Source organism: Ceratotherium simum, chromosome 10 (genome assembly GCF_057802395.1).
Source record: "Ceratotherium simum simum isolate JZ-2026a chromosome 10, ASM5780239v1, whole genome shotgun sequence".
In the NCBI taxonomy this organism is placed as follows: domain Eukaryota; kingdom Metazoa; phylum Chordata; class Mammalia; order Perissodactyla; family Rhinocerotidae; genus Ceratotherium; species Ceratotherium simum.
Genome location: NC_141909.1, coordinates 3,388,132 through 3,405,998, shown reverse-complemented (window position 1 = coordinate 3,405,998; position 17,867 = coordinate 3,388,132). Strand labels below are relative to the sequence as shown.

The following is a 17,867-nucleotide window of genomic DNA, read 5'->3' as shown; positions in this document are numbered from 1 at the left end:
TTATCCATTCCAACGACCACGAAACCTGCTCAGGGCAATTTGGGCTTCATCATCTCAGTTAGGACGCAACCTCTTTTGATCTGTCCATCTTTCCCACAATCAAACACTCGCTTTCAGAAGGACATGTCACAGAAACGCTATCTAAATCAAATGAAAAATCAGAGCTCTCATCACTTCTTCATTTTAATCTACTTTCCTATGTTCCACAGGTTCGTGGTACCTCTTTTAGCCTCTAGCCATATTTGAAATAAGAGGACCACATTTTTGAGTTGGTTAAACCATAGAACTACAAGATAGCTCCAAATAAAGGGAAAATTACTACCTTCTCAAATTATTCAAGCATAAAACAATCTTTAGAAACTTTTCCCATCTAAAGAAAGAAAGGAGGCCCTATTGAACAGGGCATGGGGATTGGATTTTTGTTGTATGTTTCACTTTCTTCTTTATCATGATTTTTCCTCAACCATCCTTCTCTCTCCCCTCCTTCCTTTCTTCCCCTTTTTATTGGATTTCGGGCAGGGGCGGGTGTCTGGCCCAGGCTTCAGGCAGAGCTGAGGCAGGACGTAGTCCAGGAAGGCCAAGTAGATCAAGCCCATGCCCAGACGTTAAAAGCATCCTCTTCTGCCGCCTTCAAAAGTTCTTCTGTCTTTGATCCCGACCACAGTCAGGGCTTCTCAGCTACGTGAACTTCTCATTTATTTAGAAATAGTCTAAACAATTGTGACTTCTAACTTAGCTCCCCAGGCACCAGGGAAGATCTGGAAAGCTGAAGCTAAAGATCTAACTTCAAAAGGAGAAAATTATTGCTGAATTCCAACTGTTTCATTTCTATTTCAATTCACTTTTGCCCTGACCCACCTTTATAGAAGCTTCTAGAAATATTTTTTTAAATTACAAATGTTAAAGAGCTACATCAAAAAACAATAATGCCAAAGACTTGACTTTCAATTCGTGACAAAAGAAAGAAGAAAAAAAGGAATGAAAGGAATTGGAGAAACTGGTTAGAGCATACAGAGCTTAGAAGAACAAAGGAATATAAGGAGGACGGTGCCCTACGGTTTAAAAGCTTTAGAAATAGAGCTGATTATTTGCAATTAAATAATGTCCTTCAATATTTCACATTATTTACTCTTCTACTCAACGGCTTCTTTCAAAACTCAGTACAAAAGCTAAGAAGCTGGTATTTTGTGTAACTGAAAGGTTTCAAGTCCATGTGATCAAGATATTTCATTTATAGATTTGAAAAGGCGTCTTTACAATAGATGTTGGTGATAGGAATTTTCAAAATATATATCTGTAAGAAGAAGAACAAAAAAAGATTTCAAATTCCTAGAAGGAAACAGGTCCGTTTTCCTCCGTCTCTCCACGGAAACTATTGGTGCTGAACTTATTCACTAACAAGTTTTTAGATTATCAGTGTGATGAGCAATGATCGTGCAAAACGACAACTCAACAGAATGGTGTAGCTTCTTAGAGGTGACCCTTGGTGGCACCATTTGTTTCAAGAACTCCCAGAGACCCTGTGGGAAGGTGGCACACCACTATTCAGCTGCACCTGGACACAGGTAAGTGGCACCGGAGTTCTGACCAGGTGACAAGAAAGGCGGTTGAGATGTGGGTTCTGGATCAACAGTCCTGCTCATTCTCAGGTGAATCCGAGAGGAGGGACACAGGAGTAACTGCAGACTGCTCAACAAAAAGATGCTTTACCAGCTCCCAAATAAGGCAGAAGGTGTACGTGCAAACACAAAACATACACCTTTGTTAGTTTGCTTGGTGGCAACTTCTGATACGTATACGAACTCAGACACGCTTACTTACAGGCAATCCTTCAAGACCATCCCTGCCTGGTAAACCTCTGTCGCCCTTGGCCCCTGGCTGTCCCGGGAAACCTTTCATGAAAGACAGGGGCAAAATTGCAGAACATTGTGATAAGACACTTCCAAATAACTCAAAACCTTTTTACTTTTTTCAAGATTCAAAAGTGCAATCTTTTCTCAAGATTTATATGAAGAGGGGGATGTCTGAAGAATCTCCAGACAGTAATAATGAAAATGTCCAAGATGGGCTCAGAGAGGGAAAAAGTGACCCCAGATGCACACAACTAACAGTGAAGCAGGATGGCTACAGGCCCCCCGCCCACACACCCAGGGACCACTTTAACTGAAATATTCTGCTAACTTCTTTGGAGACAACGAAATTTGTGGAACTGAGTGAACTATATGTTGCTATCCTTTTACTAGGAAATCTTTATGACACTGAATTTATAGGCCATTTGATAATGTCCAACAAAGTGGACAAATCCTGGAAGTGTGGCTTAACATTCTCACTACTATGCTTTAATTTTGAATGCAGAAAATTAGGTCTCTCATAGTAAGACATTGCACTGTGAAGGTTCCAACCCTTTTTGGCAAATTCTGACCTGATCCCTTTCACATCTGGGGTTTTACCTATTTCTCCTGGGGGTCCCTGTGGCCCAGGGGGCCCACGAAGTCCTGCTGAGTCACAGATAGGGCAAAGGTCTCCTTTTTGACCTAAAAAAGGAAACACAGGGGTATTTACATGTAACATATGAACAGAAGTCTCCGCAGCGTAGTAACAGCATAGAAAAAGGCAAAGAAGGTTGTCATTAATAGTGTTGTATTCAAATGTGTGATTTCTCGATTATCCAGCACCTGCTCCAGACACCGCTCTGCTAATCCACTGTGTGTCCCTGTCTGGGCACGCCCTCACCCTCAGCACACTTCACAGGGAACCACTGGGGCATCTTCTGCAGAAGGACAGGGGCTGCTCGCCACAATGAGACCCAGGACTCAATTTTGCCAATCAGCCTGAAAAGATCTGACCAAGTTTGCTTCTAACTCTAAAGCTTCTCTTCATTTTTCTCGATTTAATATTTATCAACAAACTGTAAATATAGCTCCTGGACTTAAACCCATGTTACAGGCTGATGGATGATCACTGGATGTAAGAAACCATGAAAGCAAGAACAAATGTCTGACTTGACACCAAGGTGGAAGAGGAGAGAGACTGCTGCACAGAAAATGGGAGGAAATGCCTTTCTTTGGAAATTCTAACACCTTATGTCTTGATTTTCAAATGAAGCTAAAAGTCCTTATGGTGTCTTAGATACACCTGTGTCCTAAACCTTAAAATGTCTAGGTTTCTAGGCACAAATCAGGCCTAGCACAGAGCAGAGTGCACGTGGAGAGCAGGCTGGAAGTCAAGAGGCTGGTCCATATCGCCCCTGCCCCCAGCCCTGACTGGCACCCCCAGCCCCAGGCACTGCTACTGCAGCCTCACCCCAGCAGGCCCCACTGTCAGGAAGAGAAACAGGACCAGTGCAGGCAGCCCGCCTCGCTGAAGTATGGGCAGGCACACTGCTTCGTTCTGTGTTCTTCCTGAGGGCGGTACAGGGGCCCATCAGTGGGACAGATACAGTGCAAGTCAGCCAACAACCCAGCTTAGTTCTAGGCGCCCTGCGATTCCACAGATGTCTCTGCTCACAAGGCCAGAGGTGAGCCAGGAGACGCAGCAACACTGCAGTCCAGGCAGGCTGACGGTTCTGCGGCAGGAGGATGAAGACACGGGAAGAAGGAGGCTTATCTTAGGATTTGGGGGATGAATAAACAAGATCTTAGTACAAAGAACCTTCTGACCACAGGCTCCATCATAAAATGGAACAGCTCATCTCAGAAAGCACCAAGCATCTGGTAACCAGAGAGATTCCTTAAAAACACTCTAATTGGTGACAACACCACCATGACTTCTAAGACCATTTCCCTTGAAGTTCTGCAGCCCATGCAGCTGTCAAAATTCTAAGATTTCGGCTGAAACTATTCCATGAAGCATTTGTGTCGCAGACTTCCAAAGAGCAGAAACTCTTTGCAGCCCAAAGTCAGAAATAGCACATAATGGGGTTGATTTGGGGGAGCAGCCGCCTATGTGTTCTACTCTCTGGGTATTAAGAGACATAAACATTGGAATATCCTTTGTTTATTACAGTCTAAGACAGCCCTGTTGACAACGCAGTGATAATCCACTCTGTTTCCAAGACTGTGAAGGGATTACGATGTGTCCTGTGTTTGTATTACAGCAAACACATGAAAAGATGCAAGATAAAATTGAGAGCCCAGGGTGGGATCAGCTGATCCAGCAGCAGCAGATCTGCACATTGATTACGGGAACATGGCTTGGAGCAGTGGTGAGCATTCCATGTACGCATTTGTGATCTGGCTTGAAGGAAAGACGTGCATTCTCTGAGCTAGAACTCTCAAACTTTGAAATGAAAGGTCGAGATAAGATATCAGTCTAAGAGTTTAATCTGCTGGCCACGGAGAGGGTAAAGAGCAATAACTCTGACTTCGGGGCTATGGCTTCCCACTGCCTCCTAGGTGACAGCTCTCCCTTCAACAGGACAATCTCAGCAGAGCTGTAGGGAGACCCGTCCTAGGAATGGATTTGGAGGGGAGTTGCAAATAAAGGAAGAAGACACCCACACCCCCAAAACCAGTAGGTATGTAGAAATACATCATAACCTAAGCACAATCATCATTTTAAAAAAAATTAAAATCTCTTACCTTTTTCTCCAACTTCTCCTGTCAATCCTGGCTGCCCTGGAATTCCAGGAGGACCCTGATCCCCTGGTGGTCCAGGCTGGCATTCCACAATTCCATCTGAAATGGATTTTTAAAAGTTATAGGATCATTCCCACCAAACTGAAGCTAGGTATTTTCACCCTCTCTTAATTCAATCTCTATCATAAAACCAAACTATTTTTAGGCTATTTGGTAAGTATTAGAAATCTAGCTGTAGTTTGCTTCAAAACAGTACTAGTATATTAACTTGAAAAACCTGATCAGCACACAGAGCAGTCACAAGCCATCACTGCTAAAATTCCTATTTTACAATCCTAAAGCATATTTCAGTTCACTGGCCCTGTCCTGTACCTTATTTCATTTTTATCTTGTGAAGAACATACCATCATCCTCATTTTATAGATTAAGAAATTGAGGCTCAAAAAAGTTAAGTGGTTTGTCCACGGTCATACATCTAAGTCAAAGCTGAGACATGAACAATTTTATTCCTTTTTTTTCCCCTAAGCAAGTTTACAGCAAAGTAATCATTATTTTAGAGATGCAAACTGTTCCATGGGGAAATGCCTCTAATTGTTTGTTCCTATTCAATTCTGAGCATCATTTATGTGAAGAAGCATGAAAATGAATGGCAGTAATGCAAACACCATCTGTTGTGGGTTCTAGAAAAAAGAAAAGTATTGTTTCATAGTTTGGATACACACAGTGATGGACTTTATATGTCCTTCTCCAATATCTTTGAAAAAAAATGACAGAGGGAACAATTAGCATCCGGGTTCTGCTGGGCATTCTGTCATGACTGTAGGCAAACATCCATGAGCTACAGTCATGCTCCCCTTCTCTCCCTCCACAGTCTTCTCACCCGGACAGAGAGCGGCAAGGACAGACAGAGGGTGGGACAGAGAGAGGACAGGAGGAGGAGAGAGGACAGGACAGAGAGCAGACAGGATGAGGGGAGAGGACAGGATGAGGAGACAGGACAGAGAGAGGACAGGAAGAGGAGAGAGGCCGAGCCCCAAGTTCTGTGTGGGCCCCCCATGGCTTGGAGGCATTAGCCAGGGTCCACCTCTCTGGCTCCCTCACCAGCTGTCTCTCCTTTGCACAAGGTTTCAGAGAGGCAAACAAGAAGGCCTACAAAAGGGCCCAAACCTCCTTGTTTTATGACTGTTTGGAGCCCCGAGGAAAGTTAGTTTCAGGCGTGTGGGAAGTAAAGTCAAGGGAGAAAGCGTTCCTGCTGTGTGTTCTGTTTGTTTGTTGCTTCTGTTTCCCTGGGAGCTTCTCGGTCGGTAAGGAGGCAGAGGGGGTGGGACCCCTGTCGCAGGTCCCTGCTCCTGCTGGTCTGCTCCCACCTGGCTCCCCGCTGACCCACCTCTTGAACAAGGTGGAGCCCACTTTTCTGCTTCCGTGAGCAGTCCCTAAACTCCTCGACTGTAAAGAAGCGCCATTTCCCAGGCCTGCCAGCGGAGGGGATGTCAACTCCCTGATTCTGGAGACGTAGGCTCATGAACATCGACACACATAAAATTATTTTTCTTTTCCCAAACACACCTCCTGCCAGCCTCATCTCAACCAGAATCCCTTCACATCCCTGAAGAAAGCAACTTTATATCCTCATCAAAATCAATCTAAAATAATTTTAAATCTAAAGCAAGACTGTAGTGATTACTTCTGAGGAGTTCTAAATGCAAGTTCAGATGCGACATCTGCGCGGTTGCTCAGTGAGGGCACCTGTGGTCACAGGTGGCTGGGGGCTGGCTGCCACCATACGGGACGGGGACACAGGAACAGAATCGGGGCATGGAAACCTCCACGGTGTGTGGTTAAGGAGCTACTGATAGGCCCCAAGGTGGCAGTTAGTTTTAAGATGTAGCTTCTTTAACACACACCGTAAATCTGAATAAAAATCTCATTTATAAATTATCACTTAATACCCTGCGATTGTGAACCACTTAGACTCGAAAGGCAACCTGGAAAGTTGGGACGGTAGATACTACAACGTGTGCGGTTAGCACATCCCACTCCATGAACAGCAGTGGAAAGTTCATGTCTTTATACGAAATTCGTTCACATGTCTGTACTGGCAAAATTACAAATAGCAAAAGCAAAATATTCTCCCAGATTTCCCCACGGCTTCCTCCCACCTCCACCTGCTGATCACTCTGTTTACAGTTACAGCCATGAGCCAGCCCACCCCAGCCCAGAGCTGCCTGCTGCGCCTCCCTGCTTGTTCCTACCCTGCTCTTGTCACCTCCTACACACCTTACAAGTGACTCATTTATCTGGTTCATATCTGTCCTGCCCCGGTAGAATGCACACCCCGGAGCACAGGATTGTTCTGTGGGTTCTATCACTGATTCTGGAACAGTGCCTGGCGTATTGTAAGCATACCCATCCTTGTTGAATGAATGAGTGACTCAAAGGCCCTTTTGGGGCTCACAGCCTTCTCCCAGACACTTAGAGAAAGAGCAGCTCTGGACCGAGTGCCTCCAGGACTTGAGTGTTTCATCTTCATTCTCCATGTTGCACAGAACCATGAGAAGGTGGGGAAGTCTCATAAAGTCACAGATGATCCATCCCTCTCCCCACCCATCAGCAACACGTCAAAGGAGATTCAAGCTGATCCTTTCCCAGTGAAGCCTTAAATCTGGAGTCCACTGTTCCATCCAGTCCGTATCTGGCCTCCGTACGGAAACGCGTCCACGAGAACTCCCTCTCATAAACATGCGTTTGGATTCCAGCAAACAGATCCCCTGGTACTCATGGGGGATGAAGCCCTCTTCCATCAAGCCCACAGAAGACTGGCGTTTCAGGCGCTTCACAGAGCACGCACTGGACCTGAAGGCCTGCTCTGGGAATCTGAACTTATTCCCACTGGAACTGCTAACTTAAATCCTCTGAAATTCTCTTACATTTTGCATTGGTGTTACTTTGGGATCACAGGACCCCCTTAACTGAAACAAGAGTTTAATGTTCTGTGCTCAGCTTTGATGGAGGGCTGACGTGAGAAAAATCCATGCAAAGACCCATTCAAAGTTGGAGTCCTTCATCATGCTACCACGTAGACTGTGTGGTCTATACCCGCGCCATCCCTCCTTCCTGGTGTGTGTCTTAGTATTAGTTTGTTCTCTAGATGACCTGGAATGCGTTCTGCTTTCTGCAAGAACTATACAACTCAACTGGTTTGTTTTTCAGCTGTAGGTGCCAGAAGACTCACAGCTGGTTAACGTGGTTCTTATTCTTTTAAACCAGTTTTATTATTTTATTTTTACTATTCTTTTCTGCAGCATGACTACAGAAATTTTGCAGAGATACCTAAGTGGGATGTAAATAATTCATAAATCACTGGACACCCCAGCCTTTTGCATGGCACTTGAACTCTGGAGCGCCCTCCCAGCACCCGGTTAGCTCTGCAAGCACCCCATCCTACACCATGCGAAACAGTCCCGAGGGAACTTACTCGTGTGGCCTGGCTGCCCAGGGGGTCCGGGGGGCCCGGGAGGGCCCTGGAGCCCATCCCTTCCACTTGGTCCTGGCAAAGACACGCCTGGAAATCCTTGGTCACCTTTTTCTCCTCTTTCTCCAGGGAAGCCAGGAGCACCAGGCTGCCCTGGTATTGGTAGGCCTGAAACCAGAACAAAATCTCATGTAAGGGAGCACAGTACAGAGTTCAATGCCAACAGCACAAACCAACATTCTTAACTCTGCTCAAGGCGAACTGAGCAGTGACCATCGCTGAAAGGGGATCTGCTCTAGACAAATAAAGACAAGTTAAACTGGCAGGCTTCTCACCATGTAAATGCTGAGAGTTCAATGCTCCCTACAAATTAACTTTAAGGGAAAGGGACTTGTTAAGCAGACATTAAAATCTATGAGTTTCTTTTGGTGCACATAGCATTCCCAATGTGGAAATGAAAAGGCTATCGAAGGTACATTCCACCTCTACTTAGAGAACAAAGGCCTAAAGAACGCCATCCAACCAAGCAGAAGGGCACACGAGGCAAAAGGGACGGGGACGGGCTGGAATCTAGAGGAAATGCCGAGAAGTGAAGTGAGAGTTCTGAGGAAGATGAACAGACCAAACATTTAACTTCAGTCACTGCTGAGAGAGTTGTAAGTCGCTGAACCCGCAGCACGACACACTAAGGGCAGAAGAACCAAAGGCAGTCCACGTGGGCATCGGCCCACCACCCAGCCCCCCTAGTTGGGGCAGGAGAGGAGAGGGAGCACCTCCAACAGAGAGAACAGTGGAACAGTATCCAGACGGGGGGCTAGCCCAAGGACTCGGCCCTGAGGAGGGAGCACTCCACAACCAGCGAGGGCAAGGGGCGGTGGCAGTCAGCAGAGGGCAGGGGACTGAAGAGCCAGGCTTTGGACAAGGGGAGAGCAGAGAAGGCCACAGCAATTTCAAGGAAATTTTTTTAAAATTGTAAGTTAAGAGATTAGTAGAGGCAGAAAACGGTTTTAGAAAGTAAATACGGCATACGCTAAGGGGAGGCAGCAAGTGACATGCTCATTAGGACACCTGAAATCCAGCAGTTCTTATACTCAGAGAGAAGAAAGTTTTAGTAGAAGGAGGTAAAGTTGGCGCAGTGAAGGCCCTGCCCTGAGCCGCTGCAGAGCGACTCTCAGATGGTGCAGACGGCGTTGTGAGGGTGGTGTCTATGCCAACACAGAAGGGGCTCTGCAAGAACTTAAACTTAAGAACTGTCAGAAAGGGAAAAAAGTGAAATAACAAACAAAAAAGGATAAAAACCAAAAATAAATGTAAAACGAACAAAACCAAAACTGTAAGGATTGTAAGCACTCAATTATGGTGTCAACTCCAGGGCACGTGAGAGTTTCTGTCAGAGCATTTATTATATCCACTCTAGGAACTGAGAGAACCCAAATACACTCATGCACACCTGCACACATCCAGCTCCTGGCCCCTGGACTACACAATCCACTAGACAGTGCAAAACAATTAGTTTAAGTATATGCTCGGTGAGCAGGATTCCACGGAGAAGCAAGATTAGAGGTGATTAGGTGAGTTAGAAGAGGTTTCAGCCTTGAGTTGGGCCTCAAAGGAGCAACAGAGGTATTGCAGAGGTGGGAGAAAGGGTGAGTAAAGACGCTGAGGGGGAGAACCTGCCAGAAACTGGACATGCACAGAAAGACCAAGGCCATGTCCGTGTCGGTAGGCGCCGTGGGAGGAGGCTGCAGGGGTGGTAGGGGGCGTTAGATCAGAGCAGGGAGAGTAGATGTGACTGGATGAGAGACATATGGGGTCCCACCCATGAAAACATGTTTATAACCACACGCTAACCTGTAACTCATAAAATAAACACATCTTGCTTTCATAACTAGAAAAATGTGTAACAAAACTGAGAGCCATTTTATGCAAATATCTAATGTACACGATAAACATATTCAGAATATAAACCACAGAGAAGTTGTACAAATCTAAAAAATTCCCAAAATTCAGTTAAGGCTGCCCACCTGGACGTCCTGGCTGGCCTTGTAATCCTGGGACACCTGCAAGAGAAGGAGAGTTGGACAAACTGAGGCTCATTCACTCGTGATTTCTACTTTGTATTTCCGTGCCCATGAGGATCCATGGTCACGGGGAACAAGGATAAATGAACTTGTGGAAACACAGCGGCCCTGACGCTACAGAGCTGCGGGGAGGAGGGTCCCCGGACCCAGAGCGACGACGAAAGATAAACTCGAATAGGACCCGGTCACGGAGCGGTCCTGCACGGCATGCGGGTGTTTTCAAAATGTAAATGAGTGCAGGTGGAAAATGGAAGAAAGAGAGAGAAAGGATGAGAGAAAGACAGAGGGAGGAAGGAGGCAGGGAGGGAAGGAAGGAAAGGAAAGGAGTTTACCCTTGGGGCCTGGCTCTCCTTTCAATCCTGGAGCCCCTGGGTACCCCCGCTCTCCTTTTTCTCCCGGCGGTCCTGTGCCGATAACCTGAGTTACAGAGGAAAAGATCATCGATCATCGTGTGGCCTGGGAGTGGCTGGTGCTGTATATTTATAGCAGTATAGATGAAGAAACTAACACATTTTTTTATTATTCCAAGAAAGATGAAAGAAGCAGTGATGGAGGAGGAGGGGAGGGAGGGGGAGGAGGGGAGGGAAGGAGGTGGGATATAAGACGAATATTCTACTTTAAAGAGTATTATCAGAAGAACTCCCTTAAATTTCCTCAGGTCATATGTAACAGGAACACTCAGTCTTTTTTTTACTGGGAAAGGTTTTTGCTTTATTTTTTAAAAGGGTCAAAAGTGGGACTTCCTCACAGTCCTACAGATACAGAGCAAGAAGAAGGCACTGTTGGCCTCATTAAAAAGGAGTGAACGAGTTCCCCCAATTCTAAATCACTGAAATTGAAGGAAAAGGACTGCATATTACCCTTAAAATATAATTCCTTTGTTATGATTAAATTAATGGACATTATTAAAATCTACTGACGAGGTTAAGGTACCAACAGGGTACTCAAATGATGCTGCTGGATCACAACTACGGACAATGGAATCCTAAGTCTACAGGAAGTATTAAAAGCATTAAGGAGGTTCAGTACTTTGATCCAGTAATCCTATTCCTGGAAATGTAGCCTAAGGAAAAATTATTCAACCCCCGACACACACACACACACACACACACACAAATGTCATCTGCAAACATTCATCACCACATTGTAGCAGCAGGAGGATGGCAGCAAGCAAGCGAATGGCAACATTTTCATTGTTTCAAAAAAGAATCTGGGCAAAATGGTTAAAACAATTAGAGCACACACTCTGACAGGATACCGAAAATGATCATTTGAAATAACTTGCAAACATGAAGAATGTTCATTTCTAAAAAGAAAAAATGTTACATACACTGATTGCAAGTATGTAAAAATACGCATGTGGACAAGGAGTAAAATGCTATTTGCAAAAATAAAAACTGTTTTGCTAGGCTAGTCAAATTATGGATGATCTGTTTCTCTTATTAACATTCTCCTTAATGGACCATTTAAAAAAAAAGTTTCAAAATGTGTTGCTCATATTCTTATCCACGTGCAAATCTTTTCATTTTCAGTGGTCAAGGAGATGCAGAAACTACCAAAATATAATAAAGAGTAAGTACCAAACTCCACACAATACAAACCATAATATTATTATTTTAAAAAATATGCACTCCTCTACACAGAAATGTAATTCGAGGAATGCTGTGGAGCATTCGGCCTATGTAAGTAAGCGCTTCGCCCATCTCCTTCCTCTTCCTCTTCTCACACGCCCTCACAGAGCAGCACAGGGCACTGGTACTCACAATTCCAGGCGGGCCTGGAGGGCCTGCTTCGCCTTTGTCTCCCTAAAAGAGAAACAAAATAACTTCACTGGTATTTTTTTAACTGTAAAGACTGTCTTGCAGAAAGCAGGGTTAAACTTTTTTTCCTGGAAAAATAGAGATTGTGCTCACCGTACACTAAAATAATTTTCCTCTCTTTAGTACCTCTCATTGTGATTAGCCTAAAGTGCTCGGTACCTATTACAACAAAATGAACACATTTCACTTCGCTTTGCATAAGTGTGACATACGGAAATAAAGATTTCTACAAAACATAAATGGGAAGCTAATCATTCACATTACAAACGAGCTCACAATATTCGTTGTGTTGATTGCATGCTCCTCAGAGAACTTTAATAGAATCATTTGCAAGCTGAATTAGTACACAGTGGTTTTTCAATAATATGAAAATAAATGAAATAAAATGATATGAAAGCTTTAGATTTCTAAATATACTTTCTTAAAGAAACCATTTTATTTGAGGTTTTTAGGTGTAAGATTGTCTAAAGCTGCACTGGAAGTCATAATAAAACGATATTTATGGTTTTTTCTTCCCCCTTAAAATCCAGTATTACCTGAAAACATTGAGTGGGTAAATTCTGATCACTCTGGGCTTAATTTAATCCATATTACATGAAAAATTCAAAGAAATTAATTCTTTTATATCCAATGTTTTTACATAAGCATCATAATACTTTTATTTATTTATTTATTTTTTTGTGAGGAAGATCAGCCCTGAGCTGACATCCATGCTAATCCTCCTCTTTTTGCTGAGGAAGACCGGCTCTGAGCTAACATCTATTGCCAATCTTCCTCCTTTTTATTTCCCCCAAAGCCCCAGTAGATAGTTGTATGTCATAGCTGCACATCCTTCTAGTTGCTGTATGTGGGACGCGGCCTCAGCATGGCCGGAGAAGCAGTGAGTGGGTGCGCGCCCGGGATCTGAACCCGGGCCGCCAGTAGCGGAGCACGCGCACTTAACTGCTAAGCCACGGGGCTGGCCCCAGCATCATAATACTTTTAAAAGTCCTAAGATATGCACATATTCCATGAATGTATGTTTTTTCCTCTTAAACCAAGGCACTGAACTTCAGAATTAAACCAGAAATGGATGTTTTGATTTTTCTTATTTGCATATGAGAAGAGATTTTAGAAATATGTACAGAACTTAAAAAATATCTTAGTGAATATATTCTAAACATATTTACCTTTTAAAATCTACAAGATTTGACTTTCTCAGAAAAAGTCTCAGTAAAGAATTTCTCCCTTTGTCCCTGGCTTTGCAAACAAACCGTGAGATCCTCTCCCAGATCCTCTCCCTCTCTATTCACTGTAGAGATGACTATTTCAAAACTATTTCTTATTTTAAGGGAGACTTAACGTTACTTCATCTGATGATTAGAAGAGAAAAATAAAGCAACAATGAGTTTTTTCTGCCTATCAGATTGACAAATATTTTTAAAGTTTGATAACAAGCGGTTGCCAAATCAAAGGGTCTTGGGCTGATGGAAGTGCTTTTCTGGGGGCAATGTGGGGACATATGGCAAAAGCTTCCAAAAAGCGTATACATGTTGACCCAAATATTACACTTTTAGGAATTTTTGACAGGGAAATGATTAGACAAGTGAACAAAAATACTTGCAATCATAAAAATTTGGAAATGACCTAAATACCACGCAGTAAAAGGCATGGACATTAAAAACATTATGTATGACTACATTTAGGGACACGGAAATATATCCACATTACATTGTTAAGTGACGAAGCCGGATGTGTTGTGCAATATCATTTTTTTAAAAGCACAGGTACATGTGTGCACACAGCTCACTTGTTAACTGTGACCCTCTCTGAACGCGTAACAGAAAAATTAGAGCAGCTTTCTTTTCTTCACTCTACCTTCCTGCATTGTCTATTGTTTTATCGTCAGGCAAAATTAATTGACTACAAAAAAGCCAAAAACTTGAATGAGTGTTACATTTGATATTTTTTTCTTTAAAAATTCGTGCACACAAATGAAACTACTAAACTGTACTTTTACTTATATGGAGCATAAATAATTTCTATTCTTTGATCCATGGTCCTTTATTCTAGGCAAAACTTCTAGGTTGAACTACAAAATGAAGGTAAAAACTCAAAAGAGTGTCACCATTTACCTTAAAACCCTCTCGGCCCGGGAGTCCTGGGTACCCTGAATCGCCTGGAAACCCCTAAAATGGAACAGAGGAGCAACAACAGTCGTAAGGTAGTGAAGGCAACAATTTGCTTTAAAAAATTACAAGGAAATACTTACTGGACTCCCTTTTTCTCCTTTTTCACCATCTTTTCCAGGTTTTCCCTGTAGAATAAAGATTTAAAGATTAGTAGTTCATAAACAATAATAATAATAAATATGCTATAACCCCAAGGCTCTGATTCACACACAAGTTCACATGTCGTCTCTGGTATGAAACCTGTGAGCACATCGACAATACGACCATAATGACAGGTAACAGAGTAGATGTTGACTGACTATGAAAACACTACAACGATAGAAGAGGACTTTTCAATTTTTAAAAAATAGAGGCTGATTAGCTCCCAATCTTCTAAGCCACCCATTACATGTGGCAGCGCAGCCAACACCGGAGAAGTTTCCCTATTGGCAAATGAGAATTTGGTGGCTGATATGCTGATGATTGACTTTAATGGAGGTTTCCATGCTTCATTTCAGGGCAGAAACCAGAAATGGCCCAGGCTACTGCAAGTGGGCGGGTCTCTCGTCACCAGGATTCAAGAGGTGGGAAGCATCTGAGCATCTGGGCTCAGGGCTGTGCAGTCTGGGCTCTGGGCAGAGCTCTGAGCCGGCCTGGGAGGCACAGGGCACCCAGTGCTCTGAGCAGGTGGGCAGGTGGCTTTCAGCAAGGAGCCAGCAGACTGCGGCTCTTCAAAGAGCTCCCTGCAACCCTGGGCTGTCCTTGGGGGGTCATCTGAATAATGAGAGGCCTGAGCTTTCCCAGAGCTCTTTCTAATGGTGACAGCTCTCCTCATTCCTGCTCCAAGGGCTCCAGAAAAGCCCTTCATGTGAGGCAAGACCCCTCCAGACTCTCCCGCTCTGTTTCTGTGAACCTGTCATTCTAGGAACGGAAGGAAAATGACTTTACAACAAGGAATAAAAGGACTTTTGAAAGCACTTACTCGGGGCCCTGGTTTTCCAGGTTCACCTTTCTCTCCAGCCCCCGGCATTCCCTTGAAGCACAGAAAGAGAAAGAGTTAGATTCATTCTTATATATAAATAAAATATTAAATTAAGTAAATATTACATTTAAGGTGAAATAAGCTTGTAACTTAAATCCAACACGTTATGGTCTTTCACACAAAATAATAACGATAAACAAAAATTTAGTACTTACCTGAAATCCAGGTTCACCTTTTTGACCCTAAAATAATTTTTTAGAAAGAGAGAGATCAGTACTAACTAATGGCTATATCATTCTTTATATGCTACACTGAACATGCAAAAGGAAAAAAACAAAACACCTTTTCCTGACATATTAACAAAGAAATTCGCATTGGCCTCCAGTCTTCACTTCCTAGCACCGCCTGCATTATGGACTTCAGAAGGGCAGTTAATTATGCTCGATCCATGGCACCTGTAACCTCCTTCCACCCTCAGCTTGCCTCCCTCCCACTGACCCAGCCCATCCCAACTCGGGTGCATTTGAGAAGCCCTCAGACAGGGGAGACAGCCTCAGGTGAGTCTTGCTCCAACCCGGCTCTGGCTGTCTCTGCTCTCAAGATGCTCATATTTCACGAGACGGTTGGTCTACAAATCTGTTTTCCAGGTCAGGGGAGTATGTAGCTGGAGAAACTGAATTTTGACCCAGTTTCTCTTTATCCCTTGGAACTTGTGCAAGATTAGAAAGCCAGCATTCAGTGGACAAAGTCCATTCGTACCTTCTCTCCTTTAGCGGCAAACTCTCCTTTCTCTTTAACTTGAGCTTGTCCTGGCACTCCTGGAGGCCCACTGACCCCTTGATCACCCTGTTGATGCAAAGATTGGGAATTAATTAAGCACAAAAATTATTATACAGAGAAGAAAAATGCAGAGGGGGGAAAGGCCTAAAATCGAACGTCTATTTTGAAAATGTAATTATACTCTGTTCTAATCTATCCTTGCCTCAGCAGAAAATTAAGTTTTCAGGAGGAAGATGGTACACTAAGTATATAAAGCCAGGAGGAGACTTCACCTCTCAGGGGTCAGGGGAGCCACTACCTCAACAGTAACAGTGGAACCTGAACATCGACAGGACGCGCGTGTGCACGCATATACGTATAGACCATGCATACATCCATACAGTATACTTAGTATGCATACGTATCCCATCCTGTCACACGCATATTGTCCTATCGCGTTTTGCCAGCATGGAGGAAAAGGACACAGCTGTCTAATAGAGCCGGGGAAGAAAGGAGGTATTGTTAGCTAAGCCAAAAAGAAGAGGGCCATCAAGAATTCTCTTCCTCAGGCATCCTAACTGCTGGGTACAACTGGAAGGACAGTGAACTCCAGCTACAGCACGATGACCGAAGTCCAAAAAATTCAACTGCACAAATTGTAGAGCACTTTACTGTGAGGTTTATGAAAAGACTGGGCCAAAATCTGAGGTGGAAAGCAGAGGCCACCTGTTCGGTCCAGACCTTCCCCGGCCTCGGCTGATCTGGCGCCCCCTGGTGGCCATCATCTACACTGGCTTGAACACCGTCAGAGAAGAACCTGGACCCTGCAGCAGGCGCTGCTGTAATTCCAAGAATCCCCACTCGGCTAGTGCCTGTGTCACTGGTCTGATCCGGGGGGACAGGTGGAGAGATCACCAGAGGATCAGGGACCCACCGTGGGCCTCCCTTCTTCCCAAGATGAGGCCGTCCGCTCCGGCCTGTGCCTCCCTGCCTCTGCGGCCCATTTCCTCCCAATTCTGCTATCATGGCCTCTGTCTTTGTAGGGTTTAATAGAGTTACGCTACTAATAGTCAAGTCCAAAATTGGACTCTTCTGTAACAAAGTCTAGGTCTGGCTTCATCACTGCCTGAGAACACTGTGACTGAACTCTACAAGCAGAGAACTGGGATTCGTGGCCTTGTCGCATTCTCTGCTGGGCAGAGCACACACAGAGTGGTCTCCGTGAGTTCCAGCTGTGCATTTTAAGGAACACACTAACAAGCTCAAGACATGCAGAGAAGAGTAACGATGGCTGTAAGGGTCCAAGAGCAGGTCCAGAGGCGGGAACTCCATCATGCTTAGATTCCCAACGTTAAACACGAAAACCCTCCAAAGCAACGTGCACTCACCTTGTCACCTTTCGGCCCTTGAAAACTTAAGCCCATTTGCCCCTGTTGATAAAAAATTAGGCTTCCATTATTAGAGTTGTCTACTTTGTTCAAAATCATCTAACAAACATCACATAAAATGCAATAAGATGGTAGATTTAAGGCAACAGCTCACCCACAACTACCATAAAATTTTCAAGAAAGTTGTGACCATGTTGTATTCAATGTCCATAAAAAAGTTTTTTAAAGTATTATTGAAAAAGAATCCTATAAAAACCTTTTTTAAAAAGTTTAAGGTTTCGGGGCCAGCCCAGTGGTGTAGCGGTTAAGTGCGCGCGCTCCGCTGCGGCGACCCGGGGTTCACTGGTTCGGATCCCAGGCGTGCACCGACGCACCGCTTGTCAAGCCATGCTGTGGCGGCATCCCATATAAAGAAGAGGAAGATGGGCATGGATGTTAGCCCAGGGCCAGTCTTCCTCAGCAAAAAGAGGAGAATTGGCAGATGTTAGCTCAGGGCTGATCTTCCTCACACACAAAAAAAAAGTTTAACATTTTTAAACTCTGGCTTTAGAAAACTAAAGGAAAGATCGGTGATTCCAAAATAATGGCTAAGGGATGGATGGAAGGAAAGATGGATAGATAGATAGATAGATAGATAG

The 17,867-nt window shown here is 44.1% G+C and overlaps 1 protein-coding gene across 2 annotated transcripts in view; it reads right to left on the bottom strand.

The window, feature by feature from the left end:
* Positions 1 to 17,867, bottom strand: part of COL4A1 (collagen type IV alpha 1 chain) — a 147,329-nt gene that overhangs the window by 31,664 nt on the left and 97,798 nt on the right. For both annotated transcript variants that reach the window (XM_004423171.3, XM_087435857.1), the window contains exons 12-24: positions 17,230 to 17,271; positions 15,842 to 15,928; positions 15,298 to 15,324; positions 15,083 to 15,133; positions 14,202 to 14,246; positions 14,065 to 14,118; positions 11,894 to 11,935; positions 10,463 to 10,547; positions 10,074 to 10,109; positions 8,053 to 8,217; positions 4,581 to 4,676; positions 2,451 to 2,534; positions 1,822 to 1,892 (exon numbers count right to left, since the gene is read on the bottom strand). In XM_004423171.3, coding sequence (XP_004423228.1) covers positions 1,822 to 1,892; positions 2,451 to 2,534; positions 4,581 to 4,676; positions 8,053 to 8,217; positions 10,074 to 10,109; positions 10,463 to 10,547; positions 11,894 to 11,935; positions 14,065 to 14,118; positions 14,202 to 14,246; positions 15,083 to 15,133; positions 15,298 to 15,324; positions 15,842 to 15,928; positions 17,230 to 17,271 — 885 coding nt within the window. The remainder of the gene's footprint in view (positions 1 to 1,821; positions 1,893 to 2,450; positions 2,535 to 4,580; positions 4,677 to 8,052; positions 8,218 to 10,073; positions 10,110 to 10,462; positions 10,548 to 11,893; positions 11,936 to 14,064; positions 14,119 to 14,201; positions 14,247 to 15,082; positions 15,134 to 15,297; positions 15,325 to 15,841; positions 15,929 to 17,229; positions 17,272 to 17,867) is intronic.